The 16,229-nt window shown below is 43.8% G+C and overlaps 1 protein-coding gene across 9 annotated transcripts in view; it reads right to left on the bottom strand.

Annotated features, from left to right (window-relative positions):
- The window catches only part of agrn (agrin), a 240,729-nt gene that overhangs the window by 94,635 nt on the left and 129,865 nt on the right, over positions 1-16,229 (bottom strand). For all 9 annotated transcript variants that reach the window (XM_076740489.1, XM_076740490.1, XM_076740491.1 and 6 more), the window contains one exon: positions 7,130-7,345. In XM_076740489.1, coding sequence (XP_076596604.1) covers positions 7,130-7,345 — 216 coding nt within the window. The remainder of the gene's footprint in view (positions 1-7,129; positions 7,346-16,229) is intronic.

Genomic DNA, 16,229 nt, shown 5'->3' with positions numbered 1-16,229 from the left:
TGTGCGTGCATGCACGTTACTACTGATGAGAGCAGCAGAAAAACATGGAAAGAGATTTTGTCTTAAAATCTTATGGAGGCAAATGGAAGAAAACTGAGGGACCGCGAAAGAACGAGAGGAAGCGAAGGACGGAGAGAAAGAGGGAAGAGCGGTGAGAGCGAGTTATTTTTGGCTGGTGTAACAGCAAGCAAATGAGGGAGAGGTGAAATGAGAAAGACATGAAGAAGAATATACTGGAAAGAAAGAGAGGGGAAGTGGGGAAAAGGAGGCTGGAAATGAGGGATGAAAAAGGAGAGCAGGAGAAGAAGAAGAAGAAGGAGAGAGGAAGCAAGGGAGGAAAGGGGATGAGAGAAACTTGAGGGACAAAACCAGGGAGGGAGATAAAGAGAAAGAGAAAACTGAAGGAGGATTGGAGAGGGATGGAAGAAGGAAAGAATGGAGAAAAAAACTGGAAAAAGGAGAAAAGGATGTGCAGAGGCAGAGATGAATAATGGTCAGTTAGGCTGAGCAGAACACTGTTATCTGCTCTGGCAAAGCCAAAAGTCATCTCCACCATCTACAGCTATTACAGCCGGTCCATTGTCACCGGGGGCAACCGGGCATGCCACCAGGGTAACAAAAGAGATCGTCAGAGCATGAGCAACAAGAGAAGAAGAGGAAAAGGAAGAAGAGGAAGTGGAAGGAAAAGGGGTCTGTACGGGAGGAATAAAGCAGGCCGGCTTTCATCCCCCGACTCTCCAGCTCTGCTCCACAAAGAGGCTTTTGCTTGCAGGAGATTTCCTGAAACCTTCCTCCCAGCCAGCTTTGGGTCCTACGAGGGGATAAATCAGGGCTTTACCCGGCCCAGCCCAGACACCTTAACAACCAGCCAGACCAGCACCAGACAAAAGACAAAAAGTACAGCTGGGGTAACAAGCTGAGGCCAGAGACGGTTTTACCTCCTCCGGGGAAAAGCCTTCTCAACAATAGTTGAGAAAGGAAAAAGCTTTGATAAACAACAGGATAAAGTGTAACATTTCAATGGGCTACCAAATTATTCTCAAATTGATTTTTCTGCTGACTTACATAACCCCAAGAACAGCAATGGTAACTGAGAGCAGAGAGGGAGCACACATGTGTGACACCTCATACAGATCGGTGAAAAATTAAAGGAAAAGCCAACATAAACTGCCCTCATAAGGGGTCGGGGATTCATCATTGATTATTTTCACACACATCATGTCTTGCATGAGAGCGAACTTTAATTTGCTGCCATCTAAATCAGTCATACACAAACAACAAATTCAGTGCAGCAGTATGGTATGTTCTGCAAACAAAAAACAACGCTTTGCACCTAGAAAACAAGTCAAGATCAGGACTCACACATAAAGACTAATGCGCTTCAGTGAATACGTTTAGGAGCGAATGTAACTCTTGCTGTGATGACACTCACTTTAACACCAGAGTCTGCATCTGGTCTATCACGTGTTGTGAGGTTTAGACTGCTAAACCTGGGCAAACGTCTGGCAAAGGTCATGGTTTTGGGGAAACGCTGAAAATCTTGTGCATCAAGGCAGGGCTGGCTTTTCAACACCACAGTCTTTCCGAACATTAACCAAGTGCTTTCACAACAGGCATAAAAATATTAGTCATGCCTCCGTTGCCAAGAGTGGATATTGGAGGGAAGGTACAGTCAACATTTTGCAGATATTTTCTTTGTAAATATTTTCTCATTAAGTTGATAGAAAATGTAATCTTTCTGGGATTATGGTTGCTACGAAACGTATTTGCAAATGCAAATGATTTGTATGTGAGACAGGTTCGCTCCTTTCAAGTAATAAATACAGACAATGAATGCAACTGCATCAAATCGCTGAAAAGCTGTGACATGTCCAACGCAGATTATACTTTCCGTTTAAGATGGAGAGGTTCACATCCTCCTCGCGTTGGTCTGACTGCCTGCAGTACGTTAGAGCAGACAGAGCAGCAGGTGTGGGGTACTGATGCCTTTCTCCTTTTACTGTGAGGACACAAGAGTGTGTCGGTGCTGCAGAGATAAAGCCCTCTCTAAAGCACAGAGAGAGAGAGTGGAGTGGACTGATAGAGTAGGAGGCAGCGGGCCGTGCTTATGGCCAACTCTCAAGAACACACACACACACACACACACACACAAAATCAATCTCCATTGATCACTCTCTCGAACCCCAGTCACCTCACTCACACACACTCACACCACTTCTTTGCATTACTTGTTGAAGTCCTTGAAGAAGAAAAAGAAAAAAGTAAAAAAAAAAAAAAAGAAAAAAAAAAGAATGAAAACTCCATGTTCCACTAGAGTGGCCACACAAGATGAGTTCTGCAGCACTTCTGTGGCTCTCTCTGGGAAAGGCAGTGTATTTACCACTCTGCTCCAAGTTCAATATTAGGAGAGCCAACATGGTGCATGGTCCCCAGCTGATTGTAGCATGTGCATGCTCATAGACACACGAATATGTGCACACACACACACACATACACACAGTTGCTCAAATATCTCTTGTCTCTCTGAACCAGAAAATGCTTCTGCTGACTGTCTCTCTCTCTCTCTCTCTCTCTCTCTCTCTCTCTCTCTCTCTCTCTCTCTCTCTATGCCTCTGAGTTCTCTCTTTTCTTAACTGGCCTTTTTTTTTTTTTTCTTGCCTTGTGTTGTTATCAGGCACTCCTGCTGGGCCAATTTAAACGCGGCTTCTCCTTTTAATTTCCACAATATCAGAGGCCATTATCTGCTCACCGCCTGCCCGTTTGACCGCCAGAAATGTGACCCCGCCCATCCTAAATCATCCATCTAGAACAAAGGAAAGATAATGAAGAAGCCGGCGTGGAGCTGGTCTGAACCATTAAGGGCCGGGTTATGTGAACATTAGAGGGGAGCGCTGGGGGCAACTAAGCGCCCACGCCTCAACAACCTGTGGGTCGTTTCTTCCTGCCCTAACGCAGGGACTTACACTGTTACCTTGGCACTTAATTGTAATAGCCAGTTCAGCGTTATGAGTCAGGTGCTAAATGAATGTGGTCAAATGAGGTTTTTCCATTGTTACATCAAACTGAGCTAAGCCGAACTGTGCCGTCAGAAGAGGGGGTATATATATTGGCATGTGTCAGCAGGGGAGGACTGGGAACACAGCGAACAAGCCACTCATTTGGAGTTCCAACTTGAAGTGGGAGCAACCAATATGGTGATAAAAATCCCTCATTGCACAGGAAAATTGTGTGATACAAATTTGCACCAGGAAGTTGGTCTTAAAACTGTGATCGAAGTTTACAACTGACAGTTTGTGGCCTCATTATGCTGTTTATCTTCATTTTGTCTTCCAAACAAATCAGGCTGACTGGGGACCTGTTTATAGCCTGTCTGATAATCTCAAACCTCAACAATTTAAGTGGTGAATACAGTGGTATTACCAATTGGAACAAGGGCCAAAAGTATGAAAATAAGAGCCACTGTGTATGAATCTGGAATTGCCATTAACACGAGCTGCTGAATGACCACAGAACTTAATGCCACATTACATACTATGCAAGTAAGTGCCCACTGTGGCCACAAGTGATGATTACAGGATAATGGTAAATGAAAAGATAGAGCGTATATGTACCAGTAGCACAAGCAGAAAAATGTCTTAAAGTCAACAAACAGACTTTGATTTCAGTTACAGTGCAATAATGCACTGAAGTTTGGCTAAACATTACACACCATAAGCTACTGGTCATATTAGACAGCTGCTGGTTAATAGTCCCCTTCTGTTCACAAAAACATACCCCGAGCCTCAGACTTGTGTTAAATGCTAACAGCATGCTCCATATAACTGCAGTCCCTTTAAAAAGGGGATAAACTGTGAGAAAAAAAACTTCTTTTGTGGCTGCACTCCTGAGTGCCAGATAAGACTCCCGAGTTGATTTGAATTGGACATGACGGCTTCTCAGAACGGTAGCCAATTCACTTACCCCAATGAAAACCCGCCATTCAAATCGAATGAGTCAAACGAGGCTTCGCACAAAAGCACCAATCCAGCCGCCCACACTATTCTTAAAGTTAAAAGCTCTCTCATTCGCTCAGTCCTCTCTCCTCTCGCGCTGTCTCCCACTCTTCCTCCTTCCCATCTTTGCCTCTCTCTTCCCCTATCAGCCCTGACAACTCCATAATCTAAGGCAGAGTGACCTGTCCAGACCCTCTGTACTGGCTGAATTTATTGGAGGACCTGTCATTCGGCCTCCCCTGACCTCCTAAGGCCTTCCCTCTCTTTCGCATGCACACATCTGGCTGACATGCATGTATACCATCCTGCACTGTGGTACCTCTACCTACAGAACCTGTATGAACAGATGAGGCACAAATGCAAATGTTCTTTAAATCACACAAACACATAAATGTCTTGAGTATACAACTTGGCTGAACCATTCATCTCACTATAAACTACTTCCTTTGGTCAGCTGACCTTCCAATTACTGTCTATTGACTGTGACTGCTTGCATTTGCAACACACAATTGGAAAAAAAAATAAATAAAAAAAAATAATTCTGATCTGCAGAAATATTCATTTGTTGCTTAAAAAGTCCAGACATAATAGCTAGATTTCCATACCAGGGCAGATCCACCAGTCAAAAGAATGTCTGTAACCTTTGCGAATACAGTTCTAAAACTAGCCAAGTGTGCTCTCTCAAAGTGTGAATTACACTTTGCACCTTTTCCACTGCTGGTGCCATTTATGCCAAAAGGTAATCAAAGGAAAGACACCTTTAAACTTCTTACAGTGCAGGCACATAAGGTAGCGCACAGCCATGGACAGCATGTGCTGTTTGCAGATGAAATGTATTTTTAAATATACTATACACAATAAAGCATGCAGAGCACAACTGGCTGCAAGTTACAATCCAAAGAGCTCTGTGTTGTGTGAGAAGGAGCTGGATCAATGGGTACATGAAAAAGCTGGCATAAAACTTGCCTTACCATGAGCATCAATTATATTGGCCCCAATTGAAAATGCAGACAACAGTGTTGCAGATGTGCCGTGATAAGAGCAAAAGTTCTGCTGGTGAGCATGCAGTTGTTATCAGCAATACTATCATTAGCATTACCATTATTATTATTTTTTTATTTAATTTTTTTCTTGTCACAGCCTGCTGCTGTTGGCAGTGGTAATTATGGTGCCTTTGATGGTCTTAACCCTCCATAAACCATCATTAACGCACTCTCCCTAGATTTAATCTACTCCTGTAGTCTGTTCACCCATTCACTCACACAATCACTCTCTCACTTGCTCTCGCATCCCCCTCATTCTTTAAATGTTTCATAGCTCCCTCCCTCTCCAGATGCTTCTCCTGCACTGTACTCTCTGTTCCTCCTGTCTTCTCTCTGCCCTTTACATCTCTTTATTTCCTCACTGCCGGTGGTGAGCAGTCACCAAGCTTGTTATTAGTGCCAGGTCCAAGCCGGCACTGTAATCAGACCCCTGGAATTAGCAGTGGGCTCACACTGGCAGGCAGGCACGACACTGACAAAACACTATAGTTATTATTGAGGCTGCTGCAACGTTGCAGCTTTGGCAGGAATCTGCTGCTCCCCTCAGAGCTCTAGATCTTTATGGGCTTTGCTAAAGAGAAGCAATGAGAGGTGCAGCAGGAGTCTAGGCATCCACCAGGAGCTAAGGGATAAAATACACACTGGATGGCTACCAATGGGAGCACTGCGTGGCACACTTTTTCTTTGTGAGGGTGCAGGTGGTGCTTAAGCACTGGGAATGTGGCCATATAGGAAAGACAATGGATTGGACATAATGGGGATGTGTTTTAGTATTGGGGGATAAAGATAGGAAGGCAAAGCTTGTTGTATTAGGACAGAGTGTAATAGAAATCCATTTACTTGACAATAACAAGCAATTTAGCGTCACTCAGAGACTTACGGCTTTGTGTTTGGCTGATTTTGTCCCAAAGATCAAAACATCCCAAGTCCCGTGTCTGTTATTTCATCGACACCCTCCGCATTCACCACGCTGTAAGCAGTTTATTCACCTATACTTCACGGCTTCTGAATTCAACTCTCACTGAGGTTTAATGGTGCCAGTCTCTGTTCAGATTGCTTTCTGAAACACTGTAGATTCAGTGGACTTCTGGGATTGATCTTTTCTGGATCAAAGGCACCAATATGATCTCTGAAAATGTTCAGACCCTGTATATACTAATGGTAACGCTTCAAAAAACACGCGCAAACATAAAAAATTCTGGAAATGCTAGAAGTCTTTGAAGAATGATATCAATCTGTCTTTTTGTAGCATGGTGATCTCAAAAATACATTGGAGGCAGCACCAACTATATTGTCTTCAAATGCACAACTTTATTCTTTTTAACTATGTCCAGACAAAGTATCTAAAAGTCAAACTTTAAATTGACTTCATTTTCTTTCATTCTCAACAACTAATCATATCTCATGTTCATACATAAAATACTAGTGCACTGCTGTGGTCCTGCTTGATTGATTGAGTTTAATTGACACCTGTGTTTGTACTTTCAGACATCGGCCTTATTTAACCGTTTACTGATCATTTTCTGCATACTGGGGCTGTGTTACATTACTGCCGATGAAAACCAAAATTTCACATTCAAAGCTTCCGACTGTCGAACCAGCAGACGCTTTTATTTTGAAGAAGTATAGGAAATGCTTTTGTCACAGAATTAGAAGAGCTTCATTAGCAGTGCTATTCTTTAGCAAACACAGGTCTAATCAATCAGATATGGAGGTGTTTTGCACTACTTTGTCAGCAGATCAGTTTGAAACATTGCAGGGAGGAATAATACAAACACAAACAGGGCTGCAGGCGACAGGCTCTCACTGTGGTTTGTGACTAGCACACCTCCAACATGTCATGAAGGGAAACAACTTCACCATCCTGTTCTGGGAAAAACACTCAAACAGTGCCAGCACCGCTCAACTGCTTGCAGCTGTTCACAGCATGGCCCAGCACAACTACGGAAAAACCCTATTAGCTACTTTGCACTAAAATTATTTTCCTTTTTCAGACTCAAAATGAGATTGGGTGAGTTGTTGAAATGGATATCTCCTGCCAGTATCTGTAAGAGGGGCCGCTCGGTTGGTTGGTAGGCAGGTGGTGGTACTTACAGCAGGGTCCCTTGCGCAGCACCTTGATGCGTCGCTGTGTGTTGCACTGGGCTTTCTCCAGCTCGCACTCATTAGAGTATGTGGACGAATCTGAACCGCAAACAGGCGCCACCAAGGACGGGCAGTCCACTCTCTTGCAAACACACTCGGCCTTGGCCGGGTCAGTTGGGTCACGCTCACAGACGGCGCCGAAGCCACACAGCATCCCCCTGCAGCCTGCAAGACAGGAAGAAACAAAGGAGGAGGATTAGGATTGATTGAACATCTGATTAGAATACTGCTTTCTGTCACAATATCAAGGTCAGATAGAAAAGCTCAAAGTTGTCTTGACCACAATGCAAAGTTCTAATAAACACTGTTGTTGCATTTATCGTACACAAGCTGATAATGCATCACTTCCTCTCACAGAAGTTTTCATGAGTGAATGCAAAGAAAGTTTATGGTTTAACACCAGGCAGGCACGTCTGAGCAGACTCATCTAAATATGCGTCAGCCATTGGGGTCTTTGTGTGGAACTCTACATAGTTCAGCAACACAAATGCATCAGGGATTAAATGTGATCCTGGCGTAAAGCAAACAGATGCTCTCAATTCATTCAGGGAGAATCTGTCCACCCATGCAGAGCAAGCACAGTTTGTTGCTGGGCCTGCTGAGCCTATTGTGGAATTTGGAAAAGCTTCAATGTTGCAAAAGTCAATGAAAAAGTCAGCAGCAACATTAAAATCAATCTACAGGCAGCAGGCTTGTGGACAGTTCGTTTTCATCCTCTGAAGAGGCTTTGAAACATCAATGATCCGCCATCCAGGAAAACACGGAAGGACAGCAACATGAAGACAAACCAAGGTTAGCCAAACACTTCAAGGCTACACAAGTCAAGCAACAACAAGCCTTGAGACTTTGATCCTAAACTTCCCACTGATTCCTCAGCTTTGATCAAGTGCGAACCAGCAAACTGTAAACTTTGTCAGAGGCTGCTGAAAGTGCAAAGCAGACAGTCACTACCCGTGTGCGTGTGCTCGTGTTGGTATACACAACATCAACTTAGAAAGTAATTGACCCGTGTTGTGACAGCTACAGCTGCTGTGGCTCTGCACCCACTTTGAGGCCTGTTTGGCAGCCAGCTGGCGTAACGTCCTTGCCTCAGCACTGGGGGGCATTAAAAGAGATGCCAAGCTCTCACAGGTAGCCAACCTGATAGTAAGTCAATGGACGAAAGCACGTAAAAGTCAACTCTAAAAAAGTCCTCTTGGTTAGAGGGGTGAACAACCAGTGTCACTGCTGAGGATATACATGTCACACACTCACACACGTGTACGCACACACAGCTTTTTCTTATCACTGGCTCCCAGGCCAGGACTAAACACAAGGCAGCACGACCACTCGGACTCGCTGGCAGATGGCTTTCGCGGTACTTGATAGACAGACAGTCTGATAGACATGCACACACACACACACACACACACACACACACACACATATGCAGACACACACAAACTCTTTGAATGCAGCATAGACAACTGGTCCAGCATCTGCCCAAGGCATCTCATTCTGTCTCTCTCCTCACTCCGAAGCACAGTGTGTGTGTATGTGTGTGTGTGTATGTGTGTGTGTGGAGCGACAGGCGAGGAGGCTGTTTTTGACTTGCCCACTGTTCCCTGTGGGAGAGCGCCTGACAGCTACCTGAGCTCACTCTCTTTTGTACCAGGGGAAAAAGAAGTGTGTGTATGGGCAAAGCTCTCCACGAGTGCATCTGTATTCCTGACAGCGTGTGTGTGTGTCTGAGAGGTGTAGGCATTAGGTGTCACACACACACACACACACACACACACACACACACACACACACACACAGAGCCAGGTGCTAGCAGGCCTTGTCATGACTGGCCCACTGCTCTGCCATCACTTCTCACCACGCGCTGTGTGTGTGTTTCTGTGTGTTTGTGCATGTGAGTGTCAGCGAGTGGCTCAGAAGCGAAGCCAAGCGAGCAGAGTGACAAGAGGTGAAATTCAATCGAACTGTGTCAGATGTATACAAGAGAGCGGGAGGATGTCTGATAGTATGACGGTGAAAAAAAACCCCAAGAGACCGAGGCTGCGGGTGATCTCTCTATGTTTTAAACGTAGCATCTGTGATTCTTAACAATATAGCAACACCAGCATGTTCCAGTATAAAGCAAATACTATTAATGTTGTCATTAAAATGCCAAAAAATACAGACTGTAAACATTGACAGTGAACACGCCACCTGGAGAGGAAAAAATCATGAATGCCAGCAGTGGTTTGTAACCGGATCTCCTCCGAAATGTTTTCCTATAAGAAAATCTCACTCTAGCCTCGAGCTTAGCTGACTGACAAAAGACTGACACCAGAGCTGAGGGTTCTGTCAAAGTGACGGTACCAAGTGTGAGCTCTGGACTGAGTGTACAAACCGCATACTTATGTACTGGGAGTTCTTTCCCGCGAGTAATCCTGCTGGCACTTGAGAAAAGGTACATCTGACACTTTCGGTTTGTTTAAAACAGAAAGAAAACCTTGATAGTTAATAGGTACAGCGTTTTCTACCATGGCTGAAAACAATAGTACACCACGGACAAAAACTGTCAACAATAAATTCAAAAACAGCGCTGGCCCTGACTCGGGTTTGACGGACAGGTGGTCTCTGGGAGCGCAGAAACAATAATAAAAACAGGGAGGATCCTGCGGACATGTCCTGGAGACAGATCGGTATTACTTTACAAAGACAACAATGGTGATAAAATGCAATCTTCAGGAAGCCGGTGTGCAGCTTTTCCCACAGGTGTGGCTTTGTGTGTCCTACGACTACATAAAATAAACAGAGACAAGCATTTACACACATATTCATCCATTCTTACATCATGTCTGGAAGCTTCACAGAGTCACAGCAGGACATTCTGGCCTTTTGTCTTGTTGACGTGGTTTGAGTAAAATTAGTTGTTCTTTAATTTGGTGGGATTCAGTGTTAAGAGAGATGGCCTGTTGATTTTAGAATGGGAGCAGTTTGGCAGCATAGTCGCTGCGGTCAGTGAAAGATCCTAAAAACCTCTGACTCAGGACCTTTTGCCTGTTAATCACTTTGATGCATTAAACAATGACCGAGATGTCCAAACATGGTGGCTGATTAATTTGAATGAAAGGCACTAGAAACGTTCCCATTCACATCAGTGCGTTTCTCTGGCTGGCACCTGGCAAACAGAGATTAATAAGAGAAAAATCATGGAGGCTATTCAATGTGCAGCACTTCATGAAATGGTAACTGAGTGCATGTCAGCCCCAATGGTTCCACTTTGAATGTACGTAACTCTCAGATAATGTGCTTCTTAGTTTTACAGCCGTTCCTTTTTCCAATAAACACTCCAGCCAAACATTTTTCTTGGTCCCAGTGCGTCGCATGTCCTGTAACTGTTGCCATAGCCCCAAGATCCAGCACTGTCCCTCAGGACTTGCTTTACCCCCATTGGTTGATGGCTAGCGAGTAAGTGTTCTACATTCCTAACAACTCCAATAAACCAGTAAAAATCAGGGATTTTACAGGGGGATTACCATTTATTGGACATTGACTCCCAAAGTACCGATTTGACCTTATATGGTTCCAATTTAAAGGGCCAGCACTGAGACAATGACTTCAAGTTTGTTTGTCTTTTTTCACAGTTGTTGCTATGACAGCTGTCTGAATATTGTATATTATGTTAAGAGAGTTCAAGTCACTTTACACCGAGGTAGTCAAATTACCGTCAGATGACTTTATCCATAATGGTAAGCAATAAAAAACATCTCAGCATGGCTACATATAACCTCAACACGAAAGCTTTACCCTCATCTGTTATAATTAAATAAACAATACCAGAACTCCATGCAGCTGTTAACAGATAACGGATGTGCTTATAATGAAGACAACTGGGACTAATAGGCATGACCTTTTTATGCTTTTTCTCCATTGATTATTGAGAGTAGTGCAAATTTTAAATGTTTATCATGTGAACAACGGAATCAACTCTGCTGGAGTCTCCAAGCAAGAAAGTAGCATCTATCTGAGGTGAGACGACGACAGGTAACATTCTAAGAAGTTAATGCCTTTCTTAATATAGAGTGGTTGACTGCACTGCTCTGGTATTGTGCTCACTATTGACAGCTGCTGTGCAACATAATGAAAGTTAACACTACATCTTACTGTTTGGTTTTCTTGATATTGTACAATTGTAGAAATGCAGTCCTACTTGTCAAACACACTTAAGAACTGTTTATAAAACAGTTCTTAAGTGCACGCAACTGCTTTTGTATACAGAATTGGGCAAGCACAATTAAAATTAAGTCATTTCCCGCATGAATGTAAGCTTTGCAATTCTTTGTGCAAATGTCTTTTTGAGAGCAATGAGGGTGTGTATGTGTGTGTGCATGCCTGCCGGTCCATGTAAGTGTGTAAGGTAATCTCCTGCCCTGCAGCGTTAAAAGCTTCATTTCCATGCTGGGGTTTTTTTTCTATTGGAGGCTGAGGAAGAAAATCCCATTGGAGAGAAAAGACAGCATGTCCAGTTTGTGCTTGTCAAGGCAAACGTCTTGTCCAGGTAACATTTCATCCCATGTTTGGACGGCTCATCCATTAAATATGACACAGCGCTGAGGCCTTAAGCACGCTCTCACTGCGTCAGCGGGTTATGAAAGGAAAGGGATCGCGCTGTCGTGATTAAAGCCACGGTGACAAAAATGTCATGGTGTACTTATGAGTTGAAAAAAAGTCTGGCATAGTTCTCTGTTGACAATTTTCCACTGATTCTATTGCCAGTTCTGACGCTTCAGGATTGAGTTCAGGACAACGATGATGCACATTTCAGTTTGTTTCTTTGGTGGATCAAAGTACGTCACTGTGCAGAAGAATACGTTATTTTTTTTTAACCATTCCACAACAACAGCAGGGCATGGTGGGGCCTTATGCTTTCAAATTCAATCCCAGTTTTAGGTTAGTCTTTGATTCCATGCACGGTGGATGGAAGATACACAGTTCATCATATATCATCTGTGCGACAATTTGTGCTAGTGGCCTGCTTGGATTCAGGCAGATTCAGACAGGCATGGGTTCAATAAATATGCAGCAAAACCAGTAATTCCTATTGCTTTGAGATGGTTTCTACTCTGTGAAGAAAATGTCCCCACAGTCTGTGTTTTTGGCGAAATGCTCTATCAGTTTCACTGTTTTCCTGCCTTGTTGCATTTACCTCAAACAAAGTGAAAAGGAGAGAAACGGACTGTCGAGGCAAGCATGAACGCGTTCAGACCCAATAAGGCTTGACAGAATCGCCTTGACAAACTCAAAATGGCTTCTTTGGGGAAGGAACATTATTCTCTGCAGGGTGGGGGTGGGGTGGGGGTGGGGGCGGGTAGTACCTGTCACGTTTTTGAATTATTTAGGGTTTGCTTTAGCTGGAGAGGAAAGGAGATGAGAAGTGGGAAGGGAAGGAAGGAAGGGAAGGAAACGTGTGCATGAATAATTAACAGTGTGAACTTTACATGGGCGACAAGAATAGTGGCTGAATTTTCCGGGACAGTCGGGGCGGTGACGCACGAACAGCAAACGTGTCGAATAACCTGCTCAGGTCAAGCGATCAGATTAAATCAGCAAACGGTGGCTTCTGCATTGACTAATGACCTACAGACTGTCAGGAAATCAGGAAACGGAAGTTGATGGAGGGAGATACAGCTCAGTGCCATCGAAGCGACATCGCATTAATGTTGAATGAGTCTAAATTCATTACGCTCTAGCACTCCTGGGGGACATCTTCCACTTACTTCCCAATAAAGGGAGCCTTTCTTTTCAGCTGACGCTAAGTAATACAGATGTGCTCCTCGGCCGCCCGGCTTTTAACACACCTCTCCTCTCTCTGTCTCTCCCTTTTTCTCTCTATAAGAGGGCTTTAGCCTCTCTGTCAGTGTAGCTGTACCGGAGGACCTTCGTGGTGAGGGGACAGGTTGCTATGGAAACAGCCAGTGATGCAATCGGCACAGAGCGGCTTGCCTCATCAGGCTGGGAATGGAAACTTTCCGTCATGCACACAGGTGGTTTGTTTAAATATATATATACACACACTCACACACACACACACACACGCAGCATCTGTATGAACCCACTCCCCGTGTATCAAACTCCTCGCAGTACTTTAGTTTTAGTTTGGTTTTCATTTGCTGTGATTGTGCAGTTCTCATCATCGCTGCTAAATGCTTTGGGGTGAGAATCTAATTTCATAAATCTAATTCTCTCGCTGTGGCTGTGTGCAGCGCTGAGGCTATAGGTGTGTTGTGTAGGTGTGGAGAGCAGCGATAGATCGGTGCAGCATTGATTAGCAGTTGCAGAGAAGTTCCCTTCCTCGCCTGACGATATGATTATTTACAGCAGAGTCCAGAAGTGATGGACTGAGACATTACAAAAAAATAAATGAAGAAAGAAACGCCACAGTGGGCAGCAGTTATACCTGGTAAAATATCTGAAGGGAAAAAGGAAACCTACACGGCTTCTATTGATCTCCGGTTAGTGGTCCTCAGGGGACCAATGCAGTCAATTATTGATCGCGCTGCAATCATACAACGCCCAGCGTGAAATAAAGAAAACATCTGCTCACAAAGCAACACCCCACCTCACCAGCTCAATATGAGAAGATCGCTTCTTTAAACCGCTTAAATGAAAAGAAAAAGGGTGAAGGAGGGAAAGAATGGAGACTCTTTCAAAGGATTTTCAGAAGAAAACAACTTTTCTCTTGTCCTGCTTTTTCTACCTCGCTGTTCTTATCAGGGCAACAGCAGAATGAACAAATTGACGAAAACAAACTGCAGAGTGCTATTAGTTTATTTTCTCTGTGCCTTTAGCTGCGGCTCCCTGCTTGAAGATGGAGGGTTTTGAGTGTGTGAGTATGTCTTTGTGGGTGTGTGTACGCTGGTACAGTATTTTCTCATTCCCTCACATAAAGGGGGCAATCAATTTCTCTCTCCTCTTGCTTGCTGAATGTAACACACACACTCGTACAGCTGAGCGCCTGGGCTCTGACCTGGCTAACACGCAGGATGAACTTATTTAACAAACGGCAGCTTCTCTTCGCCGCTCACAGCCCAGACTCTATGGCTTTCCAGAGAATGAGAGATAAAGTTGGAAACAGAGAGAGTCAAGATGAGGAGATGGGTGGTGGGAGGGAGGAGAGGGAAAAAAATGCAAGGAGAGCTTTTATCAGAGAATGAAAAAGAGGTGAGGGGAGGTTAAAGCGAAATATGAGAGTGCAGAAGGAAAATACCTCCAACTCAAATCCCTCCCAGTTTCCACACATGTGCCACGTTCAATCCAGCAAGTCAAAGAAATCCTCACCAGCTGCAAATACTCTGGAGGCTGTGGTATAATTGGTGCAGAAACAATTTCCTCTAGGTTCTTATGAACAAAAGAAAAAAGAAAGCTCCAAATGTGCACCCACTGTGTGTCTGTCTCCAACTGGTTTCAAAAACAGCATAATTAGTTGTGTTCATTGTCCTTATTTACATCTCTGTATCAAAATCAATAAGCCATACTTTAAATATATGGTAGCTCAGCTTGTTAGAGGAGATCTGCTTCTTGAAACTAATCCATCAGCCTTCAGATCCTCATATTCTCCCTGCAGACTCTGTTGCTCAGTCACCTCAGCTACTACTGTTGTTACTGCTCTGAGATTTTGCCATTGCTATTTCTAGTCTCCCTTGGCTATGGTTACTTTTTTTAATTTTAATGAAGTCCCACTGGCATTACGTGTAAATAAAAGACAAAACATACAAAAGCTACAGTGAGCACACACACAAACGTGTATTGGGCAGGTTCGTGTTTTGGAGCTTTGCTGCGAGCATGCCAGCAGTTTTACACCCACAAACAGTTGAGGTGAAAGAGTTAAAGCTGTTACATTTAGAGTCCGTCCTCCCGAGGAGGACAACAGTATCGAGTGCCCCAAAACAACAAGACTGCATAGTGAGGATGTCGGGGCAGCTGGATGGCTCAACAAAACATCAGACTTTAACGTGGAGGTCTGCTGCTCCTGGCCAATGTCTTTTTTTTTTTTTTTTTAAGATTGACCGCAACCATTCCTTAATCACATGTTTTATTACTATAACCAGTGGACCCAAACCACAATCTTTCCCTAAACCTAACAAAGTCATTTTTGTGCTTACACCAAACCAAAGCTCAACTATCACATCATTATGTCGTCCTGCCAATCGGGGCATCGGGTCAGAAAACACTTCTGTGTGTCCTTCATGGTTAGCACTGTCACCTCACAGCCAGAAGGCCCTGGGCTCTGGCCTTTCTGTGTGGAGTTTTTGCGAGTTTCCTGGGACTGCTCTGGTTTCCCCCATTAAAAACCATTAAAAACATGTCTGTGTTTGCCCTTGCCCAAAGCACTGGCTTGGAACTGGAGTTGGTCCCTTGGCGGTGCACAGTGGCTGCCCATTGCATCTGAATACTTAGCACAGGTTAATTGCAGAGAATGAATTTCCCTATGGAGATCTTGGGTTTAATTTGGAGAACTTGTTGGTGTTGACCTTAGATCCCTTATTACTTATTTTTAGGCTAAATGCTAAATATTCTGTAATTCATGAACATCAGTTCTTTACCATGTCACCTTTGGGTAGTGTGGCTCTTATTTTAGCATGAAGCTGATTGACTTTTGGTTTAATTAATCAGGATAAATGTTGTAATTATCAAGTATCTTTCCTCAAAGCAAACCAGTATCCATTCCTCACCACTTGCCTTCTTCCATCAACTTTGTAGACATCAGCACCAACTTTACATTTTAGCTCTTATTTAATTTTTTTGGCATTCAAAGCACAGAGCAAATGCATTATTTGCACTGAGGTGGGTGTGAGAAGTAATTCCAAACCCTGCAGCAGTTTTCCCTTTTGTTCACTTTGTTTGGCCATATGAGAGCACAATGATTGCCAAAGCAATTAGACTGAGACCTTGTTGAGAGAGGTTTCAAAATATGTTTCAAACCAGCCCGAGAGCAGTGTATGTTGTGGAAGCATGATCGGCCTGCCATCCAACCTTAATCTGGAGGGTGTTTATGATGAGATACGCACTCTGTGAT

This window comes from Chaetodon auriga, chromosome 10 (genome assembly GCF_051107435.1).
Source record: "Chaetodon auriga isolate fChaAug3 chromosome 10, fChaAug3.hap1, whole genome shotgun sequence".
Taxonomy (NCBI): Eukaryota; Metazoa; Chordata; class Actinopteri; order Chaetodontiformes; family Chaetodontidae; genus Chaetodon; species Chaetodon auriga.
Note: the sequence above shows the minus strand (reverse complement) of the source record. Positions and strands in the feature narration are given on the sequence as shown.